Source organism: Pongo pygmaeus, chromosome 18 (assembly GCF_028885625.2).
Source record: "Pongo pygmaeus isolate AG05252 chromosome 18, NHGRI_mPonPyg2-v2.0_pri, whole genome shotgun sequence".
Classification (NCBI taxonomy): Eukaryota; Metazoa; Chordata; class Mammalia; order Primates; family Hominidae; genus Pongo; species Pongo pygmaeus.
The window spans coordinates 71,877,715-71,900,371 of NC_072391.2; the positions used below are offsets into that span (position 1 = coordinate 71,877,715).

The 22,657-nt window shown below is 53.2% G+C and overlaps 1 protein-coding gene across 2 annotated transcripts in view; it reads right to left on the reverse strand.

Annotated features, from left to right (window-relative positions):
* The window catches only part of FA2H (fatty acid 2-hydroxylase), a 63,081-nt gene that overhangs the window by 19,153 nt on the left and 21,271 nt on the right, over window positions 1-22,657 (reverse strand). For both annotated transcript variants that reach the window (XM_054452774.2, XM_054452775.2), the window contains exon 2: window positions 7,800-7,892. In XM_054452774.2, the coding sequence (XP_054308749.2) occupies window positions 7,800-7,892 (93 nt within the window). The remainder of the gene's footprint in view (window positions 1-7,799; window positions 7,893-22,657) is intronic.

The window sequence follows — 22,657 nt, forward strand, 5'->3', positions numbered from 1 at the left end:
TATGAGCATGAGCCACTGTGCCTGGCCAGTGCCCCTGGTTTTTCTATGTCCCACTTTTGCATGTTACACATGACAGATACTGCTATCCTGTGATTCACTTGTGCACTTTACACAGACTGAGCGATCTTGAACTGTGATCTTTTCCAGCTATAGCACAGGGATGTGGCCGGGGACCCCTCTCTCAGCCTAGCAGTGGTTCAGGCAAATTTTAATCTATTGATCCATTTTGTCCTTATTTTGTGAAGCAAGTAAAAAATGGCATAGGATTCTTTTTCTTTTTCTTTTTCTTTTTTGAGATTGAGTCTCACTCTGTCACCCAGGCTGGAGTGCAGTGGCGTGATCTCGGCTCACTGCAACCTCTGCTTCCCCAGTTGAAGTGATTTTCCTGCCTCAGCCTCCTGAGTAGCTGGGACTACAGGCAGGCACCACCATGCCTGGCTAATTTTTTTGTATTTTTAGTAGAGATGGGGTTTCACCGTGTTGACCAGTCTGGTCTTGAACTCCTGGCTTCAGGTGATCTTGCCTCGGCCTCCCAAAGTGCTGGGATTACAGGTGTGAACCACCGTCCCCAGCCGAAAATGGCATAGGATTCATACGTTGAATTCAGTTGAACCACAAGAAGAGACGTCTAGGTAAGCTATAAGCAGGGACTTCAGCCTAGATCTCACACCTGGATCTACAGGAAACAGAATAAAAGCACAGAGCTGGTGTGGAAACTGAAGCTAGACCGTGGAAGACGTGTTTACAGGTGTAGTGGGAACACAGCCCCAGCACAGGGGTCTGTCATTTGATGTCATTTGATTGACCTGATTTCAGTTAGTCCCTGGGTAGACCAGCAAGCACTGCCACCTGTACGCATGGTGGACTTGTGCTCGAGAGTCAGTCCCAAGCTGCCTCTTGCCTGTCTGGGGCCGTGGAGGGCCTCACACCCGAGCTCTGTATCTAGCCTATGCTGTGTCTCCACAAGGAAGCCCGCCTGGGTGCCCAGGGAAGGTGCCCACTTCACTCTGGGGCTGAAGGACCACCCTGGAGGAATCCCAGGGAGGCCTCACTCTCCCTTCTGTGAACACCCCCCTCAGTCATCAAAGGCCAACACCTATAGTTCTACGACTGGGGCCTGAGTCCCGCTATTCCAGGGGAAGCCCCGTGAGCCTTCCAGATAAGCACAAAAATTCAGGCCCACCAATCCCCGACCCAATTTATAGATGAGGATATTGAGGCCTGAGAGGTCAAGTGGCTCTTGAGATAGGATTGGTTGGGCCTGAAGTGGAAGCCTCCCTCCCCCTTCCCCCAGCTTGTAGCAGCCTCCACACAGTTTCCCAAGAGCTGGGGCTGGCACCCTGTGCACTTGACCTTGATTTAGGTGGTACATGCACTGATAGGGTGTCCTTTCTTAATCATCTTCCAGTCCTGAGCACTGAAGGAGAAAGGCTCAGCTGGGTGCTGAGAGGTTCAAGGCCTCTCACTTGCTGGTTGTTCCCAACATGGCAGGTGGCGGGACCTGGTTTTGAGAAGGGAGGACAGCAGACGATGACGGCTTGGGATCCAATGAGATGGGAAGCAACGCAAGACACATTTTGCTTCCTGCTCTACCTGACCAAGCAATTGCCTTAGCTCATTGCCGTGGGGGTGGACAGCGCTTCTGACGCTGAGCAGCTGCCCCGTCCCCGCCTGCCCCGGCTCACCACATTTGCCACCTTGGGGAGAAGCAGATTCTGGGCACACCATTCCCCAGGAAAGCGTCCTATGCTACCTGGCCCTGTGCTGCCCGGGAGGAGGGGTCCTGGGGAGGCGGAGGAGGAAAGCAGGGAAGGCTCCCTTCTACCTGGGCACCACGCCCTTCCGCCCACCCTCTTCTACCTGACCTAAGACCCCTCTCCTACTCCCACCACATCAGTGGGTCTCTTCCTTCCAGCTCGTTTCTGGTCCTGGCCCCATTTACTCCTTATTTCCCAAGGCTTGGGGGACAGAGGGAAGGCATGGGCACAGGTCTGTGGGCTATGTACGTGGCTGGGGTTGGGGAGAAGGGGAGATCAGGCCACTGATGAAGCCTCCACTTCCCAGGCATCTGGGGGCTCCCATGGCTCCCCCTACAGTAACAAGTCCCCTTTTACAGCAGTGGAACCCGACGCTAGAGAGGCATGTCCAGCACTCGGGGCCGTCCAGAGGAAGCTGGCCTGCATGGGCGACAGCACAGTTATGCCCGAAACTGCTCTGGAATGAGCAGCTCATTGGGGTGGAGGGATTTTTTGGTGATTCAAAGACCTGACCAACGGGCTGGGGCCCAGGAAGCAGATGCAACGGGGAGTGGATTCGGCCAAAATGCCCCTCCCCCAGCCTGCTCTGTCCCTGCCTTAGAGAGAAGGGGAGGGCCTCTCCCAGGCTATGCCAGGAATGCAGCCCGCAGCAGCACGGCAGGGGGAAAGGGCAGCTTGCTGCCCAGAGGGTGGGCGGAAGGGCATGGTGCCCGGGTAGAAGGGGGCCTTCCCTGTTTTCCTCCTCCCCCTCCCCAGGACCCCTCCTCCCGGGCAGCACAGGGCCAGGTGGCATAGGACACTCTCTTGGGGAACGGTGTGCCCAGAATCTGCTTCTCCCTAAGGTGGCAAATGTGGTGAGCGGGGGCAGGCGGGGGGCAGGATAGCTGCTCAGTGTCAGCAGCGCTGCCCACCCCCACAGCGATGAGCTAAGGCAATTGTTTAAAGAAATGTCCACCCAAACTCAGGCACATCGCTCCAGGGCAGCTTTCTGAGCAGAGCTGGAGACAGGCTTCCAGGCAGCCGGGGCTGTGGGAGAGGAGTGGGGGCCTGTTGTCTGCACCCTGGTCGCTGGTCAGCTGGGGCTCAGGCCTCACATCCCCTGTCCTTCATGAGCCTTAGTCCTGGGAGTTGGGGCCGATGATGACCTCATTTGACAGATGAGAAGACAGGGTCAGATGTTCGGCTGCACGTGCTGTGGCAGGGCCTGGACTCGAGTGCCCCACTCACAGCCCAGGCTCAGCCAGGAGGCCTCCTGGCAGCCAGATTGGGATCCCACGGCTGTGACTTCCTCAGCACAGAGGCTGTGAGGAAGCCCAGCAGCGGTCAGTGGGGGCAGTGAGGTGGGGCTCTTGGTGGCGTTGCCGGAGTGGCCGCAGGCCTGTCCTGTGCGGTCTAACTGGGACAAACTCAAGTCCACAGAGGTGGTTCCGGATCACCTGCCTCCTCCCCCTGAGCCCTGTGACCCTCCCGTCACCCAGGGGATGTGAGGAGAGGGAGGTGGCCTCAGGCTCATCCCATGAGGATTCAGGCAGCGGAGAGTGGATAGGGAGCAAAAATGCCAGACTCACAGAGAGAGATGAAAGATAGCTTGAGCGCTGGCAGAAAGCAGGCATGACCTCTGCCCTTAGGGCTGAAGATGAGCCAAGGGGGCCTGCCCAGGGGCCCCACCCCAAAACCAGGTAGGGTGGTCTTTCCCTTGCAGCACACTTCTGATATCCCTTAGTACATTCCACCAGATCCTCCAGATAATCCCACACAATAATAAGATGCAGGGTTGCAATCCCAGCACCTTAGGAGGCCAAGGTGGGAGGATCACTGAGGCTGGGAGTTTGAGACCAGCCTGGGCAACATAGCAAGACCCTATCTCTACAAAAAAATTTAAGAAAATTAGCCAGGCATGGTGGTATGCACCTGTAGTCCCAGCTAATTAGGAAGCTGAAGTGGGAGGATGGCTCAAGCCTGGGAGGTTGAGGCTGCAGTGAGTTGCAATCTTGCCACTGTACTCCAGCCTGGGTGACAGAGTGAGACCCTGTCTCTAAAAAAATAAAAAAGATAGAGGGAATAGCTTTCTCCATCATACTGGAACACTGTGTGGCATCTCTTGCCTCCCAGCCTGCCCTGTCCACTGCCCTCCCAGGGTGTCCTCTAAGACCCACGGAAGCAGAGGGCAGTGCTCAGCCCACCTGCCTGCTTTCTGCCTTGGAGTATTTTTTGAGCACCGCTGAGCTCCTCTGAAGAGGGGCCAGGAGCTCTGGGCACGGAGGCAGGCAGAGAGGAGACTCAGGGACCCTAAGCCCAGTACGGACAGCCTTGGGGAGGCCCTTTGGATGTTGGGCCCTCCAGACCCCTACTCTGGCTGGGAGGGATTATAGAGAGAAAGGAGGCCCAAGGGGACCCAAGGTGACTAGGCAGGCAGGGTGCCTGGAGGAGAGCCAGGCCAGTGCCCACGGTGCCAAGGCTGGTCCCCTCTGAGAGTGTGTTGGCCAAAAGGGCCCTTTTTCTGATCCGGATGCTAACTTCCTGAGTTCTCAGTGACTGATCTGGGGGTCCTAAACGGGCAAAACACTATGGCCAACATCAATAGCCTTTCCAGGCCCTGGGGACCCTGGTGTCAGGGTGGTCTGTGTTATGTCAGGCAGGGGGCAGGGACGGGGAGTTTGGGGATGCCTGTTGGATGGGTCTGTCTGTCCCTTGAGGGAAGAGGGTGATCACACCCATTGTCCAGCCCCAGCAGCTGGTTATGCCAGCATCTGGCTTAGCCTGAGGAAGGATGGGGAAGAGGATGTGGCTGGCTTGGGAGACACTGCTGGTATCTGCTCAGCCTGCTCCCTCCCTCTGCCACCCCCTCTCCTACTCACAGGCCTCAGGGTCTTATTCATGGTCAGCTGTCGGGGTGGGAAGGTTCCAGGACCTTGTGGAGGGGAGGGGCCGCTATCTGGGCGGCTAGTGTGCCCAGAGGTGACTTTGGGCGGGAGATTTAAGCTCTTCCTCATCAGTTAAATCAGGATAATTATAATCCTTATCCCTCGTGCTGTCAGCAGGATTAAAGCAGATAACCAATAATACATTTAAAGCGGCTGGCACACAGCGAGGGCTCAGTACAAGAGATGTGAATTCAGGGCTAACTCTGCTGCTGAGCATCTGGGCAGGGAACTTCTGCAAACCCCTCAAATCACACCTGTTCTTGCTGCTTCCCCAAAGAGAGGCTGGTCCCCAGGGTGGAAAGGGTGGAGCGGGCTCCCAAGGGAGGGCTCCGAAAAGGACATGGCAAAGTGGCAAAAAGAGGCTGCTGGACCAGGGGGACAGGTGTGCCCAGGAGCTGAGAGTGGTGGGCAGCTCTGGCCACCTCACCTGGCTGTGTTCTAGAAATAGGGAGGGATGTGGAGGGTGGGAATCCACAACCTGGCTTCTCGTCCCATAAGGAAGCCTGGGCCCTGCCTGGCTGGGTGACTGAAGGGATGATTTAGAAACTGTTCTGGTAAAATTCCACACAGAGCCCGAAAGTAAGACCATCCCTCACCTCTGAGCACAGTGGGGCACCAGGGTTTGCTTCCTGGCCCTTCTTGCTGTCTTTTCAGATCCTTCTAGCTCTGTCCTGGCTCCCCTGGCCTGGTGTCCTCTCATTCTTCCCAGCATGGCCCACTCTGTCCCCACCTTCTAGGGCCAGGGAAACTGGGCCCCGGGAGGCCAGGACTCCAGCATTTGGCAGCAATCACAGTCCTGAGCTTGGAGGGGAGGCCAGAAGAGTTAACACCAGCAAGCCCTTCTGCCACAGGAGCAGGTGTGCAAACCCACCCCAGGCCTGGGGACCCTTGGCTGAGACAAAGCTGCCACCTTCATGGCCTCTCTCCCAGCTGTTCCATGTCCCAACCCAAAAGACCCACCCCAGCCCCCGCTGCCTGGGTCAGCAACAGAGAGAGGGCTCAGGTTGGAGCGCTGCGGGCTCCCCCAGCCTCTCTGTTCCTGCTAACGGAGCTGGGATTGTCAGTGAGGTGAACGAGACAGCAGCAGCACCCTTTTTTGGAAAGTCAAAAGCGGAAAGAAAAGAAAAAAGCAGAAAAGCACCCTCTGCCCTCCTGGGAAGCCCTGCTCCCTGTGCTGATTTTCTGGGGTGCTGAAGGGGTTCCCATGCACACCCGGGTGGGTGGGGGCTCCGTCCAGAGTGGGCCTCCACATCCTCCCGGGGCCCAGCCCTCGCCCTTCTGTCTCAGCCCAGAGACACAGGAGGAAGGGGAGGAAGAGTGAGTGTGTGGAGAGAGAATGAGAGAGAGGTGGGGAAGGTGAGTCAGGCTGCTTGGAGAGCTGGCCCGGAGCCAGGCAGGGAGCAGGCCATGGGGGAGGAGGGGCCCCTCGTCTCCTTGGGTGTGGTCGTGGTGACAGCATAGGTGACGGTGGCACAGCCCGGGTTAATCCTCCCCTTGCCTCCTGCAGTGATGGGGCCGGGGTCAGCCCTGAACCGCACCTCAGGGAGACTGGGAGGAGCTGGCCACAAAGCTGGCAATGTGGGCTGGACCTCCCGTCCCCAGCCAGCCTCAGACCCCAGCTCCTCCCTCCAGGACAGTTTTGTTCATGTCACTCCACCCTGATGGTTGCCACATTTGTTCAGTCCCGGTCAGCTCTTTTCAGAATTCAAGCCCTGAGCCAAGCTCACAGATGCCTCTCTCTGCAGCTCCTTTCAGTACCATCCACTGGTCACTCAGGACAGGACTCTGAGCCAGGACACACTGTAGCTCACCCTTTGGTCCCCTCATCATTCCCCAAACTCTCCTCATTCCCCTCCGATCTCCCCCTGTTCCAGACTGAGGTCCTGACCCTGCCAGTGCCCAGGGCCCAAGCTGGGGGTTGAGGTTCGGAAACCAGATCCCAGCTCGCCGGCTGCATGGCCGGGCGGCCTTTCCTCCGGCTGGCCTCCATCTTGCCCTGGGTTCTGCACCTCTCAGGAGGGGACGTGGCACAGAACAACTTCTTTCGGCCTCTCTGGTTGGATCCCGAGGCGTCTGTGCTGTGGGCGGATGGGTTCTCCCAGAGGCGGCTGTGATCTCATGCGACAGGTGGGATCTCCGTGTTCCCAGTGTCAGGGCCAAGGGGGCCCAGCAGACAGTCAGCTTTGTGGGATCCCCACCCCACTCTGCTCGCCTGTGTTCCTTGGGCATGCATCCCATGCTGCCTCCTGGGTTAATAACTCTTTATGGCGGTGGTGGGGAGGGGTTACTGTCCCCTCCACCAGGCTGTGAGCTCTCGCAGGGAGGGGACTGTCCCATTTGTTTCTGTGTCTTTGAGGCCCAGCCGAGGCAGAGGCCATGCAGGGTAGAGGTTTATGGACATGCACATTTGTGTCTGTTCCTAAGCTGGAAGGAAATAGCACCAAGCCCGGCTCCCTCCAGTGACCCCCTCCAGTGACCCCCTCCAGGCAAAGCTGCTTCTCCCCTGCCACTGAGTGACTCCTTTTCCACCGGGACCGCTCAGCTCCTCCAGGGCTCATCTCACCAGTCTATGGGGTCTGCTCAGCCACAGCAAGGCACTGGCCTCTCGATGCCAAAAGAGGCTTATCCTAAGACTGCAGGCATCTCTGACTCCTCCCAAACACGGAGGATGGCTTCAGCGCTGTCTCCTGCCGGACTCAGCAGGCTCCTGTGCCTTGCACTGGCCAATGTCGCTTCCAGATGACTGCAGGTGCCAGGGGCAGCTCTACCTTGTGCCCTGGTCAAAATGGGCATGTCTGGGCCTGCCAACCCTGTCACAGCCCCTTCTCAGCTTCAGGGGTCCTGGTGGGAGAATTGTTCTTCTCTAGGGGTGTCTGGGATCTGGCTCCATGCTGAGACCTTGTCTGCTATTTTTCTGAACTTTCCACCAATGAGGCACCCCCACACCCCTGCCTGAGTTTGCTGTCCCAGGTCACGCCTCTGGGCTGTGGACACCTGCTTCCGCTTCCCCGCTGGGCACACATCATGCCCACTCCCAGCTTTGGATCCACGCACCCTCTTCCTCTCCTCATCCCTTCCAGCCCCCAGTCATCACCCCACTCCATCCTATGCCAGGTACCTTGTCCCAATCCACCACTTTGAACCGTGGTTCCATAGCAGGATCTGTCTTCTGAGTTTCCTCAAGGGCTACAGCCTCGTTCTCCGTGGAGCCCTGGAAAGAGGAGATACGAGAGGATTATATACAGTGGGTGAGGGAAGAGGGCAGAGCCCCAAGCTGCCCCAGAAGAGGCAGCCAGGAGTGGTGAGAGCCCCATGGGTGGGGCAGGGTGGTGGAGACCAAGGACGCTGGGTACTTTTGAAAACAGAGAGACCCTGATGTGAGCATTGTTATTCTCTGTATCTTACATTTCCCTTCAAAAAATAATTTCCAGCCGGGCGTGGTGGCTCACACCTGTAATCCCAGCACTTTGGGAGGCCAAGGTGGGTGGATCACCTGAGGTCAGGAGTTTGAGACCAGCCTGGCCAACATGGTGAAAACCTGTCTCTACTAAAAATACAAAAAAGTTTACCAGGCGTGGTGGTGCGCGCCTGTAATCCCAGCTACTCAGGAGTCTGAGGCAGGAGAATTGCTTGAACCTGGGAGGTAGAGGTTGCAGTGAGCTGAGATCCAGCCTGGCACTCCACCCTGGACGACAGAGCGAGACTCCGTCTCAAAATAATAATAATAATAATAATAATAAAATTTCTGCATAAACAAAAGAGGCAGAAAGATCTGGGAGAGGAAGTGAGCCCCAGCAGAGAGACTGCAGGGAAAGAAGCTTGCTTAGTGGGAGCCCTCCGGGAAAGGGGTCCCTGCCAGTCCTCCTTCAGGTCCCGGGAAGGTGCCAAGCAAAGGGAGTCCCAGGGTAGCACCCAGGGCACCTGGTGGAGCTCACAGGGCCACACTGGTGAGTCACAGGCTGTGGCTTCTAGGACCACACACCCACAAGAAAGAAAGGCAGCAGGGAGCGAGGGAGGCTGTCCCTGCGGCAACACCCGAGTGCCAGTCAGCAGCCACACGTGGGGTGGGATTGGCAGAGCAGTGCCCAAGTGGGCTCAAGGTTAAATCGAACTCACAAAGAGGTAAAGTCAGAGGGAAACGGGATGTGCTGGGAAAAGCACACAGCCCCAGCCAGCTCTGACGTCACGCAGGGTGAGGCCAGAGCCAGCAGGCTGGCACGTAAGTGAAACCATGCTGCCCCGTAGGAGGAGCAGAGAGAGCGCTTGCCTTCTCTGTGTCCTTGTGACTGAAGGAAGCCGTGGTGCTGGTGGCCATGGCAGGGAGCTGGAAGCTGGGCATTGGCCGGCGGCCAAGAGGCTACTGTCATGACTTGTACATTTTTGTTTCCACGGACCCAAGAGAACCTGATGGTGACAGTGACTATTTTGGCATTTTATGGGAAAACCCACATGTAACCCAAGTAAAAGTCGGCTTTTGTGGTCCTGTCTTAGTCTGTGTGTCTCAGCATATTTAGTCTGTATCATCAAGCTAATATCTGAATTTTTTTGTTTATTTTTTTGAGACAGATTCTTGCTCTGTCACCCAGGCTGGAGTGCAACGGCCCACGCTACCTCTGTCTTCTGGGCCTAGGCTATCCTCCCGCCTCAGCCTCCCAAGTAGCTGAGACTACAGGTGCACATGACCACACGCAGCTAATTTTTGTATTTTCAATAGAGATGGGGTTTGGCCATGTTGCCCAGACTGGTCTTGAACCCCTGACCTCAGGTGATCCGCCCACCTCGGCCTCCCAAAGTGCTGGGATTACAGGTGTGAACCACTGTGCTGGGCCAACACCTGAATTAAAATATATGTGTGTGTGTGTGTGTGTGTGTGTGTGTGTGTGTGTGTGTGTGTATCATGCTGTCTTGAGTACAAAGAAGAGTAGATTTTATAGCACATCATACATGGAAATGCCTTAAATATCCAGTATAAATGTCCTCCCTCTTCCCATGACAGCAGCTCAATAATCCTGTTCCAATTCTGTTTAACCTCAAAATACTCCAGTGGTGTGATAGGTTCCAATTGGCAGGGACCTTGTGGATTTCTGTTTCCTGTTTCTAGACCCACGCCTAGCATGGGTCTTGCAAACACCAGATGCTCCACCCACATTTCCCCAGTGGGTCGTGTTTCAATGCTGTGTCTCTGCAAGCAGCCAACATCTTCCAAGACTCCTGCCATGTGGTGGGCCTGGCTGTGGGGGCGAAGCCCTGAAGCTCTGCAGGACTCACACTCCTTGGGGATGTGAAACAAATGGAGTGGGTGCATCTGCCCACCCTGCCACGTGGTGGGGAAATACGGCTGTCTGCCTGAGGGGGTGGGCCAGGACGCAAAACATGCATCTTGCACTCTGGGCTGGATAGGGCAGTGCCCAGATAACAGGATCAACACTCCAACAACCTAGATCATAGATTCTCAGTGCCCTTTGGCCGAGTACACAGGACAGGCATGAGCAGAATGAAAAGTATATAAGACTGGTATGAGATTGCCAGCGTTTTATTTTGCCAAATAAATATATTTCAAAGGCAGGCACGGTAGCCAATGCTTGCAACCCCAGCACTTTGGGAGGCGGAGGTGGGAGGATTGCTTAAGGTCAGGAGTTCGAGACCAGCCTGGGCAACAAAGCGAGACCCTGTCTCTATCAAAGAAAAAACAAAAAGCCAGGCGTGGTGGTAGTGTGCGCTTGCAGTCCTAGCTACTCAGGAGGCTGAGGGAGGAGGATCATTTGAGCCCAGGAGGTTGAGGCTATGAGTGAGCTATGATTGTGCCACTGCACTCCAGCCTGGGCCACAGAGTAAGACCTTGTCTCAAAAAAAAATTTTTTTTTAATTTACTATCAGTAACATTTCATAAACAAGAGGAAATTTCAATACCAAATATATAGGAAGTACATGTTTTCAGGATAAAAGGCAGTTCTTTCCAAGGAAGGCAGTTGGCAACTTTATACTGACATTTACCAAAAAAGGTTCTATTTTATTATTTTTAATTATTTTCTTTTTATAGAGATAGGGTCTCATTATGTTGTTCAGTCTGGTCTTGAACTCCTGTGCTCAAGTGATCCTCCTGCCTTTGCCTCCCAAAGTGCTACGATTATTGGTGTGAGCCACCATGCCTGGCCTCTATTTTAAAGTATTTATGAATGCAGAACAATTACAACAACATTCTGTTTTTATGAGCATTAACTGCACATAATTGTTCTTTTGGCTCAAGCTGGTTGATGTGGGGCTCGATGATCTATCTGTAACAGGAAGTAAATCAAACGTTCACCATGTCCTGGTTCTAAGGTTCTACTTCAAAAATTACAAAAATCCTGTTTCTTAGAGAGATGCCGGCTAAATAGAAACAGCACGTTGAAAGCTTCTTCATTCAACTGGAAGTATCCTGAGTGACATGAGGAAACCGGAGGAGTCCCTGCTCTGTGGATTTCTGTCCTGCTCCTGGGAGCCAGGGGGAAGAGCAGTAGGTCACGCCTCAAGCGGCTCCACCCCCAGCACAGAGGGGCCAGGGATTCTCTCTCCAGAATTCCTCTGAATCATGGACCAGTGCCAGTCAAGGGCTGAAAGAGGGGGCACCCTCTCTATGGAGGCTGAGGAAAAGAGGGGCAAAGGGGAAGGGGGTGGGCATGGCCTCTTTCCATCCTTCTCCTTCCTGCTTCTGCTTTAGGGTCCTGGGGCCACCCCAGGGAGCAATGTCAGGACTGATATGCTTCTGGCAAATAAGCCCCAGACTGACTAAATAAGCAAGGTGCTTTCCTGGGTGGCTTCATTGGGACCACACCCCTCCTTGGCAGAAGCCCAGGTTCTTATCACAAGATGGGACACACCTCCAACATGGGAGGAGACTCCAGGAAAAACCAGAGCCAGCGTCACACGGTGTCAGTAGCAGGAATACTCCTAGGTACAGGGACACGTCCTCCGGTGCATTGTTCATTAATCAATTTTCTCAAGTCTAGTTGTGAGATTCTAGGTCTAAAAACCCTCCCTACACACAACTAAGACAAAGACCTTCCTGAAGAAGGTCTCCCATTCCCGCCTGGTGGATGCCAGGACTCCAGGAACTGAGTCCTGCCAGGAGCAGCTGCGCCGCACGCATGCCACACACATTGATCTGGGCCATGTTTTCCAGACTCCCGCCCCGGTGTTTATTTTATAGTTGAGCCAGCTCACCCTTGAATTCCACAGGCAAACACCATCCATGAATCAGGAGTGTGTAGAGGTCATTCCTAGGAATTAGGGTGCAACCCCAGCTTTAAAAGGCTTTTAGAAAGTTTCTTGGAAACTTTCACATTCATTATTTAAAAGGTTCTCCTGGTCCTGGAAGCAAGCCAAAGGGTGGTTTTTAAACACTTTAAAAACCAAAAAGTGCCTCAAATGAAGATATGTGTGCTTTCTTTTTTCCAGTATTTGGAAATTATTCCAGATGATGCCTTTTTTTTTTTTTTTGAAACAAGGTCTCACTCTGTCACCCAGGCTGGAGGGCAGTGGCATGATCTTGGCTCACTGCAGCCTCAACCTCCTGGGCTCAAGCAATCCTCACACCTCAGCCTCCCAAGTAGCTGGGATGATGGGTGTTCACCATCATGCCCAGCTAATTTTTAATTTTTTTGTAGAAATGGGGTCTTGCTCTGTTGCTCAGGCTGCTCTTGAACTCCCATGTTCAAGCGATCCTCCCACCTCAACCTCCCAAATAGCTGGGACTATAGGTGTGCACCACCATGTCCAGCAAATTTTTTATTTTTTATAGAGACGGGGTCTTGCTATGTTGCCCAGGCTGGTCTCAAACTCCTAAGCTCAAGCGATCTGCTCACCTTAGTCTCCCAGAGTTCTGGGATTACAGGTGTGAACCACCGCGCCTGGCTGGTGGTGCCTTTGAATTGGGGAGGTTTCAGTATTTGGTAAAGGAAGTGAAGAATTTTGAGTTAGACTCACACTGGCTTTCACGGGAGTGATCAGCACAAGTGTTGATGAGTGTGGCTTGACAGGCGGTGTCCAACCCATCTGTGTCAGGTGACAGCTTTCTTGTACCCTGAGGCGAACGAGACTGTCCCAGGGCAACAGTCTGGTGCTGAGGACAGAAGCCCTCATCCCAGTCCCTCCTGGCTTCTCTGCCTTGGGAAGGTGGGAAGGTAGGCAGAAGAGACAGCTTGACACTCTTGCGTTCAGGCCCAGGGCTGCTGAGTGGCAAGGGGGCACCTGGCTCTCCTGATACCGCATTTACCTGTTGATTGTATTCCAAGCTAGCCCGTAAGCACTGTGCGGTAGAGACCCCGCTCAATCTTGCTAACTGCTCACTCCCTAGTCCCCAGCACAGGCTTGGCCCTGCCAATACCTGCTGAGTGATCCAGCTGAGTGATACCTGCTGAGTGAGTCGAGCAGGTGGGTGGCCTGGGTCGACTCTGAGAGCCCCCCCAACTCCCCGCCCCAGGCCTGGAGAGGCCACCGATGTGTGGGGAGGGCAGGCAGGAAGAGTGCCTTCCACAGCCCATGTCTACTTGGAGAGAGAAGGATGGGCACAAGCAACGGCCGAGGTGCTCTGCCAAGGAGACGGAGTCGGCAGGCACTGCTCATTCCCAGCTGAGAGCCACCGGACGTGCTGGGCAATGGAGGGTAGGGAGGGCACTTCAACCTCCTTATATCCTTCCAGCCACATTCCAAGGCCACACAAGAGAGAAGCCTTTGAGACAGAAGTACCAACCCTCACTGCTCCCAGCACAACGCCAATTCCTGGCTCATCACCAGGTGTTATTTCCTCTCTGGTCAGTCCAAGCCACAAGGACGGTATCGAGTCACTGTCAATGGAATTTTTTTTTTTTGAGACACAGTCTTGCTCTGTAGCCCTGGCTAGAATGCAGTGGCACCATCTTGTCTCACTGCAGCCTCTGCCTCCTCAGTTCAAGCGATTCTCCTGCCTCAGCCTCCTGAGTAGCTGGGACTACAGGCATGCACCACCATGCCTGGCTAATTTCTGGTATTTTTAGCAGAGATGGGGTTTCACCATGTTGCCCAGGCTGGTCTTGAACTCGTGAGCTCAGGCAATCTGCCCACCTCGGCCTCCTTGGGATTACAGGCATGAGCCACAGTGCCTGGCCTGTTACTGCATCTTCGTATCAGGGAGGCTGCAGGGAATGAAGCAGACTACAGTGAAATAGAGGGGCCACACCCTGTTATAAGAGGGCAGCTCTGACTTAGGTCCAAGTCACAGGAGGATGGGGACCAAGGGCTGTCAGACCTTCTGATTTCTTTTCTTCTTTCTTTTTCTTTTCTTTTGACACAGGGTCTTACTCTGTTGCCCAGGCTGGAGTGGAGTGGTGTGATCATGGCTTGCTGCAGCCTTGAACTCCTGGGCTCAATTTTTATTATTATTATTTTTTTTTTTTGGTAGAAAAGGGGGTCTCGCTATGTGGCCCAGGTTAGTCTCAACCTCCTAGCCTCGAACTCCTGGCCTCAGGTGATCCTCTTACCTTGGCTTCCTAAGGTGCTAGGATTACAGGCATAAACCACTGCGCCTGGCCCTGATTTCTATGAAAAGCTGGAAAAATATATTTTTATGTAAAATCTCCAGATTTTAAAATTTGACTTGCATTTAAAACAAATGATGTGGGCCAAACCAACACATATGAATATAAATGTGGCCCTTGGTGTGCCAGTTGGAAACTCCCAGGCAAGCTGCCGGCCTCCTGCTCCCTGGGATGCCCTGTCTACTGAGAAGGATGAGCAGGGACAGACGAGAGCAGGGGTTTTCTTCTCTCTGTCAATTCCCAGAACAGGGAATTCCAATGGGGAGCCTGGGCTATACCTTCACGGGGCAGGCCTTCAGGGCCAGTTGTGCCAAGGCCCAGGTGGGGTCGGGGCAGGCAGGCACCAGAGGGACCAGAGTCCCAGCAAGGTCTGATGAAGGGCAACCTCGGGTGGGGACTGGCTTCTAGAGGAAGCAGCGGGTCAGGGAGCAGAAGTGGGTGTTGGACCTGGTTTTTCCCGGTTCTCCTCCCCTTATGTCTAGAAAGGTGATAAAATTAGCCGGACATGGTGGTTCATGCCTGTTATCCCAGCACTTTGGGAGGCATAGGCAGGTGGATCACCTGAGGTCAGGAGTTTGAGACCAGCCTGGGCAACATGACAAAACCTCATCTCTACTAAAAATACAAAAATTAGCCAGGCATGGTGGCAGGTACCTGTAATCTCAACTACTTGGGAGGCTGAGGCAGGAGAATCGCTTGAACGCAGGAAATGGAGGTTGCAGTGAGCCGAGATCTTGCCACTGCACTCCAGCCTGGGTGACAGAGCGAGACTCCACCTCAAAATAAATAAATAAATAAATAAATAAATAAATAAATAAATAAAAAAGAAAGAAAAGTGACAAAATCTGTGAGGGGTAAGGAATCACAGTAGAGACTCAGGCCATGCACCAAGGGCATTACCTCCAGGGTCTCGTTTCCCAGTGTAGACGTTGTGGGTTGAGCTATGCCAGTCCTCACAAAGATCTCTATGCTGAAGTTCTAACCCCCAGTGTCTCAGAATGTGACCTTCTTTGGAAACAGGGTCATTGCAGATGTAGTTAAGATGAGATCATTACAGTGGGCCTTATAAAAGGGGTGATTTGGACACAGACACACGCGTGTGAAGATGGAGGGAGAGATGGGAACAATACCTCTCCAAGCCAAGGATTGTCAAGAGCAGCTGGCAGCCCCCAGCAGCTCAGGGGAGGGCTGGAACGGACTGCCCGTCAACGTCCTCAGAAGGAACCAACCCTGCCAACACCTTGCTCTCAGACTTCTGGCCTCCAGAGCTGTGAGACAATACATTTCTGTTGTTCAACCACCCAGTTCGTGATAGTTTGTTACAGCAGCCTAGAAAGCCTGTAACAAGGCCTGAATCAGTTCATCAGTTTCACCTGGGATCAAGACCGCCACCAAAGGAGAGGGAATCCAACCAAGAGAGGGGACAACCGAGGGAGGCATCCGAGGAGCTGTGGAGCCAGGAGTCTGCCCCTCATCCTATGCTGAGGACGCGGCAGAAACCAGGCTCTTTCAGTCAGCACAGCCTTGCCACCCAGCCTGCAGGGGCAGGCCACACAGATGGCCCTGGGGGGGAAGGCATTCAAATAGGACAGGCATTCAAATAAGTCCTTTCCTAGCCCACTGCTGCCCATCTGCAGCCAGGGGAGGCCTTGTTCCCCTTCTTTAGGGCCTGAGAGGTCACTTCCCAGTTTTCCCTACCTGGAAACGCTGCGCGTGGAGCAGTGAAGCAAACGCCGCCCTCTTTAGTGCAAACTTTGTTCTATTCTGCACTCCCCCCACCCCCCACGTGGCAGCTGGAACAGCCCTGCCATCTCCACCACAAGCACCTTCACTAAGGCGCACATGCGGCGGCGTCTCACTGGGACAGACACAACTCTCCCTGAGAGACTGGCAAGAGGCATTCCACACACGGGGGAAACTGAGGCACAGGCGGCCCGAATGACTTATTCAAGATCTCTCAAGTGATTGCTGGAGGGGCGAGGGGAGCACACAGTAGCCCACTCCCAGGGCTGTTCCCGGGAAGGTTCCTCACAGTAGCCTCCTTTCTCCCCTCCTGGAGGACTCTCTGGGAGGTCCCCAAGCCCCCAGCTTCCTCCAGGGTCCCAGACCCTGTCCTCCCTAGAGAGGGTTTGCTTGGACGGCGCACGGGGGAGAGAACAGAGAAGAACAACAGAAAGTCTGCGCTCTGCACACAAACAAACAAATCCACCATAGAGGCAGCTTGAAAGGAGGCAGTGTGCGGCGGGCGGGGGCTGGGGGCGGGGGCGCCGGCATAAAGGCATGTTGTTCGGGAAAGCCGGGGCTGGGCACCGCGGGACGGACAGATGGCCTTTTATCCCATAGCCTGGGTTTTGCCTGAAAACCCTTTTTCTGAAAGGGAATGGTTGCCTCGGGCCTTGGGTCCAGCTGCCCCCACCCCATGGAGGCCCAGGGGGAAGGTGGCGGGTCTAGGTGTCGCAGCGCCCCTGGGTGGCACATGGCCCCTGGCAGCTAGGAAGGGGCAGGCCCCAGAGGGAGATGATGGTGCCAAGGCTGTTCCAAGCCGTATCTGTATCTGCAGCAAGAGTCTTTCTTGGGGAGGAGACTTTTGCATTAACAAGCCCACCTCTGAGGCCCCCAGAGAGCAGTCCCCTTGGAGCTGGTTGTTTTTGGTAAAAGCTTTTGGCTGAAATGAAGGCAGCGGATCCGCTTGCTTCCATCTTTAATAAGCTGCCCTCTGCCTTTCTAGATCCAAACCAGGAGTCAGGACCGGCCAGGAGCTGAGCTCTGGATGCCTGTGGTGGCCTAAGAAACCATATCTGGCAAGTGAGAAGCCTCAGAACCCTTGAAGCCCACCCATCCCTCGCCCTCCCCGCAGTCATTGTAAGGCGATGGGCCCTGCAGGCCACCGTCCTGGTATTCATGGGATCAAGAGGAAAGGAGGAAAGAAAACCAGCAGGAAACCTGTGCCTGAGCTGTGACCAGCTCTCCAGCTCAGGTGTGTGGAGAACAAAAAGACAGTCCTGGGCCCTGGGGCGTTGACTCTGTTCACCACGGACCCAGCATTGCTTCTACTCGTGAAGTGAGCTCCCTCTGATGCCATTGCCAGCAACCTCGACACCAGAAGCCGAAGCCAGCACAGGTGGGCAGGCAACCCAGGAGGTGGGAAAAGGGGCCAGTGGTTTGAAAAAATGAAATTACCACTCCCTAGGATACCCCCTGTGGGTTTTCAAGCCACTAACTCCATTCTTTACCAAATGTTGCCACTGACTGTTGGCAGTCACCGGGATCCTCAGCCCTCCAGCCTCTAACCTCGGATTAGGGCAAAGTTTCCAAGAATGCACTGAGTAACGGAGACAAGTGGGTTTTTCCAGTGAATGCCGGACTTGGGGATCTGGAGAGGCCCCCAGGGAAAATCTCCGTGCTGGGAGCACAGCTGGAAGGGGCGCGGCCAGGGCTTGTCAGGGTAAACAAGAGGGGCTTTTGGAGGCTTCCCTTCTGAGTCCTTCCTTACAAAATCCTGCCTCTCGCTGCACGGGTAAAATGGGAGGATCTGAGTTTCAACTCCAATGAGCAGCATCAACTGCTCGCAGGACATGAGTTCCTTAAAACGTGTCCTTTTGCAGACTTGCCAAGACCACTTCTGGACCATAGTCTCTCAAGACTGAGACCTCAAGCCACCTCAAGTAGGTTTACAGGATGTGCTATCCACAAGGAAAATACACGTACGGCACCTAAAATATATTATCTCCTCACTGATCCAACTGGTATAATAAAATAAATTTCAGATCTATTGCATAACACTCCAATCTAAGAATTATCCTGTATTTTGTTATTTTTAAAAGGAGAATCAAGACTATTGATTTACAAACAACCTCATATGCCATTATTCCAGAAACAATATTTCGAAATGTGTCTTTTATAATCTAATAATTTAAGAAAGAAAAATATTGTTCTTGCCACTGTTTACAAAATGGCAAATGATTATACTACGAAAAACAATAATAGTCACTGAACTGTTTTATTTAAAAAACCCAAACAACAAAAGCAGCAGCAGCAGCAACAACACCACCCTCCCTCATACCTCCTACTTCTTTTTGCTGATTCAGGCAATTTCCTCTCCCCATGCCTGGCCATGCAGTCTTCTCCCTGTGCAGTCAGGGATGTTTATGCTTAGAAAGATTGGCTGACTTGTCTCAGGTGGCATGGTGTGTTCTAGAAGACAAGTCCATTGGATTCAGGCCTATGTCCTCTTTTTTTTCACTGTGTGTGTGTGTGTGTGTGTGTGTGTGTTTAAGAGACAAGATCTCGCTCTGTCAGCAGGCTGGAGTGCAGTGGTGCAATCATGGCTCACTGCAACCTCAGCCTCGAGTTCCTGGGCTCAAGCAATCCTTCTACCTCAGCCTCCTGAGTAGTTAGGACTATAGGCACATGCCACAATGGCCGGCTAATCTGTTAATTTTTCTTCAGAGATGAGGTCATGCTATCTTGCCCAGGCTGGTCTCAAACTCCTGGCCTCAGGGGATCCTTCTATCTCAGCCTCCCAAACTTCTGGGATTACAGGCATGAGCTACTGTGCCTGGTCCCACTGTACATTTATTTTTGTTTGTTTTTTGAGACAGAGTCTCACTCTGTCACCCAGGCCGGAGTGTAGTGGCTCAATCTCGGCTCACTGCAACCTCTGCCTCCCGGGTTCAAGCAATTCTCCTACCTCAGCCTCCTGAGTAGCTGGGATTACAGGCATGTACCACCATGCTTGACTGATTTTTTGTATTTTTGGTAGAGATGGGGTTTTACTATGTTGCCCAGGCTGGTCTTGAACTCCTGACCTCAGGTGACTCACCCGCCTTGGCCTCCCAAAGTGCTGGGATTATAGGTTTGAGCCACTGCGCCTGGCCCCATCATACATTTCTTAAATTAGCAAAGTCTACGCAGTGAGTCCTAGAACTCATGACAACCAGTGACGCCTGGTGGATATAGCCTCCATTCTATGTGTTATACTCGTCACCATAATGATGCTTCAGCCCCAGGAAGTGACTTCCTTAAATGACCACAGGGTAAATTGTCTTTCTGGGAGGTCAGTGCCTGCCTGACATGGCCACAGGTAAGGGACATCACTGAATACACATTCTGGTGTGGTCAAGCAGAGAGGGCAAGAAAGAGCCATTTGCGAACGACACACGGACAGCAGCTTCCTAAACAGCACCACCAGATTGGGTGCCATTATCCCACAGAGAAATGCCTATGGTGCTGGGCTGGGCCACAGCTCTAGACCAGCACCACCCGGCAGGATTTTGTCCAATGATGGAAATGTTCTATATGTATGCTGTCTAATATGGCTGGTGGTTCCCACCTTGGACAGCTCAGCTCCGGACTCATATATTCAGTCACTATTCAAAATCTCTACTGTTGTTTCCCTGGCACCTCAAACCTGACCCCAGTGAACTTTGATAGTCCTATCCGAAACATGGGCCCCCACCCCAGTATTAATCATTTCCATAAATCAAATCACCCAGTTGCTCAGGATAAAACCTTGCTGTCATCCTCAACTTCCTTTCCCTCGCTGCTGGCATCCAATGCAGCAGCAAGTTCTAATGGTTCCATGTCCACGACAATTTCAAATTCTCTCCATCCTCACAGTCACCAATCCAGGCCACCCCCATCTGCCACCTGGACAACAGCAATGGCCTCTTAACTCTCTTGCTGCTTCCACTCTTGATGCCCTCCAAGCCCAATCTGCCCTCCACATGGCAGCCAGAGCTATCTGATCAAATGTAGAGCAAATCTGTCAGTCTTCTGCTTAAAATCCTCCAGTGGCTGCCCCTGGTTCTCAGCATAAAATCTAAATCCCTGGCCATGACCCACGAGCCCTACCAAGTCAGGGCTCTTGCCCACCTCCTTCCACTTCAGCCCCCACCACACTCCATCCCTCCCCACACTCCAGCAATGCCAGAGTCTCCTCTTGGTCCTGTTGTGCCTCAGAGCCTTTGCACATGCTGTTCCCTCTGCCTGGAATGTTTCTGACCCAGGGTGTTGGTCCATACAGAATGTTTCTATTCTATTGCAGCACTTGCTGCCGCCTGTAATTATCATGTCTGTTTCACTCCTCTGAGGTAAGCCCCATGAGTGTCTCAGCCAGGTGTCTTTTTGTCCCCAGCACCAAGCAGGGTGCCTGGCACAGAGGAAACATTAGCATATTTGTGGCTGAATGGAGGAAGGGATGGTGGGGAGTGGGAGGCAGCCCCGTAAGCCCCCAAGACAAACTGGGGCCTTGGCCAGCCTCACCTTTGGGGACTGTCCTTCCCTGACCAGGGTAAGCGTCCTGGGTATAGTGCTGCACCTGTCCAGATGAAGATGGAGTGAAGGTGGGAGGCCATCACAGATCTCCCTGGCCAGGCCTGGAGGGACGACTCAGAGAGACCAGAATGTCACATTCTCCAGCTCCTCCAGGGGTGCACAGTTCTGCCCAGGAGGGTCCAAGCATGCAGCAGCTCAGGTTCCGAAAACACCCGTCCCTCACCACCTAGCAGAAACCCACCCCTGGTTAGCAGAAGCTGGAGCTGAAGGGACTCCTTGCTCTCCTGTGTGGGTGTGATCCCTGCGTCCTGTTTCACAGCTCTCATATTATGTCACTGTAGCCACACAGAATCCTGTAGGGGAGGCCGGGCATGAGGAAACTACTGCTCAGAGAGGTTGATTAACTTGCCCAAAGTCACACGGCCAGTTAGATACAGAGCCAGAACTAGAATACAGTCTTAGGCTCCAGATCCTAGACTCCCTCCTCTGTCTCAGAGGGCAACAGCATGGGCTGCCCGGTCAGTGTCCACAGCTCAACTGCTCTGCACCAAACGCCATGCACCACGACAAGAGCTTGAGGATGTGGCTTCTTTAATAACCCCACGAACAGCAGGGCGAGGTGGCTTACGCCTCCCAGCACTTTGGGAGTCCAAGGTGGACGGATCATGAGGTCAGGAGTTCAAGACCAGCCTGGCCAACATAGTGAAACCCCATCTCTACTAAAAATAACTGGGTGTGGTGGCACGCACCTGTAATAATTCCAGCTACTTGGGGGGCTGAGGCGGGAGAATTGCTTGAACCCGGGAGGTGGAGGTTGCAGTGAGCTAAGATTGCACCTCTGTACTCCAGCCTGGGTGACAGAGCGAGACTCCAGCTCAAAATAAATAAATAAATAAATAACCCCATAAGCACTGCCTGCCAAGCCACACCCAGCACCTCCAGTTTCCCCATCTCCATTTTTCTTCTGTCCTTACCCTTCTAGGGCAATGAGTTACAACAAACTTCATGGTGCTCCAGAATCACACAGGGTACTTACAAAAAATACAGATTTCTGAGGTCTTGACTCCAGAGATTTAAATTTTGTAGGTTTGGAGGGTGGCCTTAGAATCTTTTAAAAATATAATCTATGCACATTAATTCTTTAGTTACACACGGATTTTTTTCACTCAAGTGAAGCATCAAACTTTTCACTTGAGTCTTTGACATTGAACTCTCTGTCTTAGAGTCATTTTTCTGCAATAGACCGTAGTTCTCCAATGAGCATTCATATTCACTTTCATCTAGGTTGTTTGAGTGGCAGAAGTTGTTTAATAATAACTGTACCGGGACCAGGCACGGTGGCTCATGCCTGTAATTGCAGCACTTTGGGAGGCCAAGGTGGGTGGATCACTTGAAGTCGGGGGTTCAAGACCAGACTGGCCAATATGGCGAAACCCTGTCTCTACTAAAAATACAAAAACTAGCCAGGTGTGGTGGCACGTGCCTGTAGTCCCAGCTATGTGGGAGGCTGAGGCAGGAGAATTGCTTGAGCCTGGGAGGTGGAGGTTGCAGTGAGCCAAGATTGCGCTACTGCACTCCAGCCTAGGTGACAGAGCGAGACTCCATCTCAAGAACAAAAAACAAAAAACAAAAAAAATGTACTGGGAGGAATAGTGTTCCTCCCCCAATTCCCCCTGCCAACTCATGTCTGCCCAGAGCTTGTGAATGTGACTTTATTTGGAAACAGGATTTTTATTTATTTATTTTTTTTTGAGACAGGGTCTGGCTCTGTTACCCAGGCTGGAATGCATTGATGTGATCTCAGCTCACTGAGACCTCTGACTCCTGGGCTCAAGTGATCCTCCCACCTCAGCCTCCTGAGTAGCTGAGACTACAGGTGCATGCCACCACATCCGGGTAATTTTTGTATTTTTTATAGAGACAGGGTCTCCCTATCTTGCCCAGGTTGGTCTCAAACTTCTGGGCTCAAGTGACGCTCCTGCCTCAGCCTCCCAAAGTGCTGGGATTACATGCCTGAGCCACCACACCTGGTCAGAAATAGGATCTTTGATGTAATCAATGTAAGATGAGGTCATGCTGGATTAGGGTGGGTTCTAACTTCAGTATGACTAGCATCCTCCTAAGAGGGGACTTAGGAGACACTGAC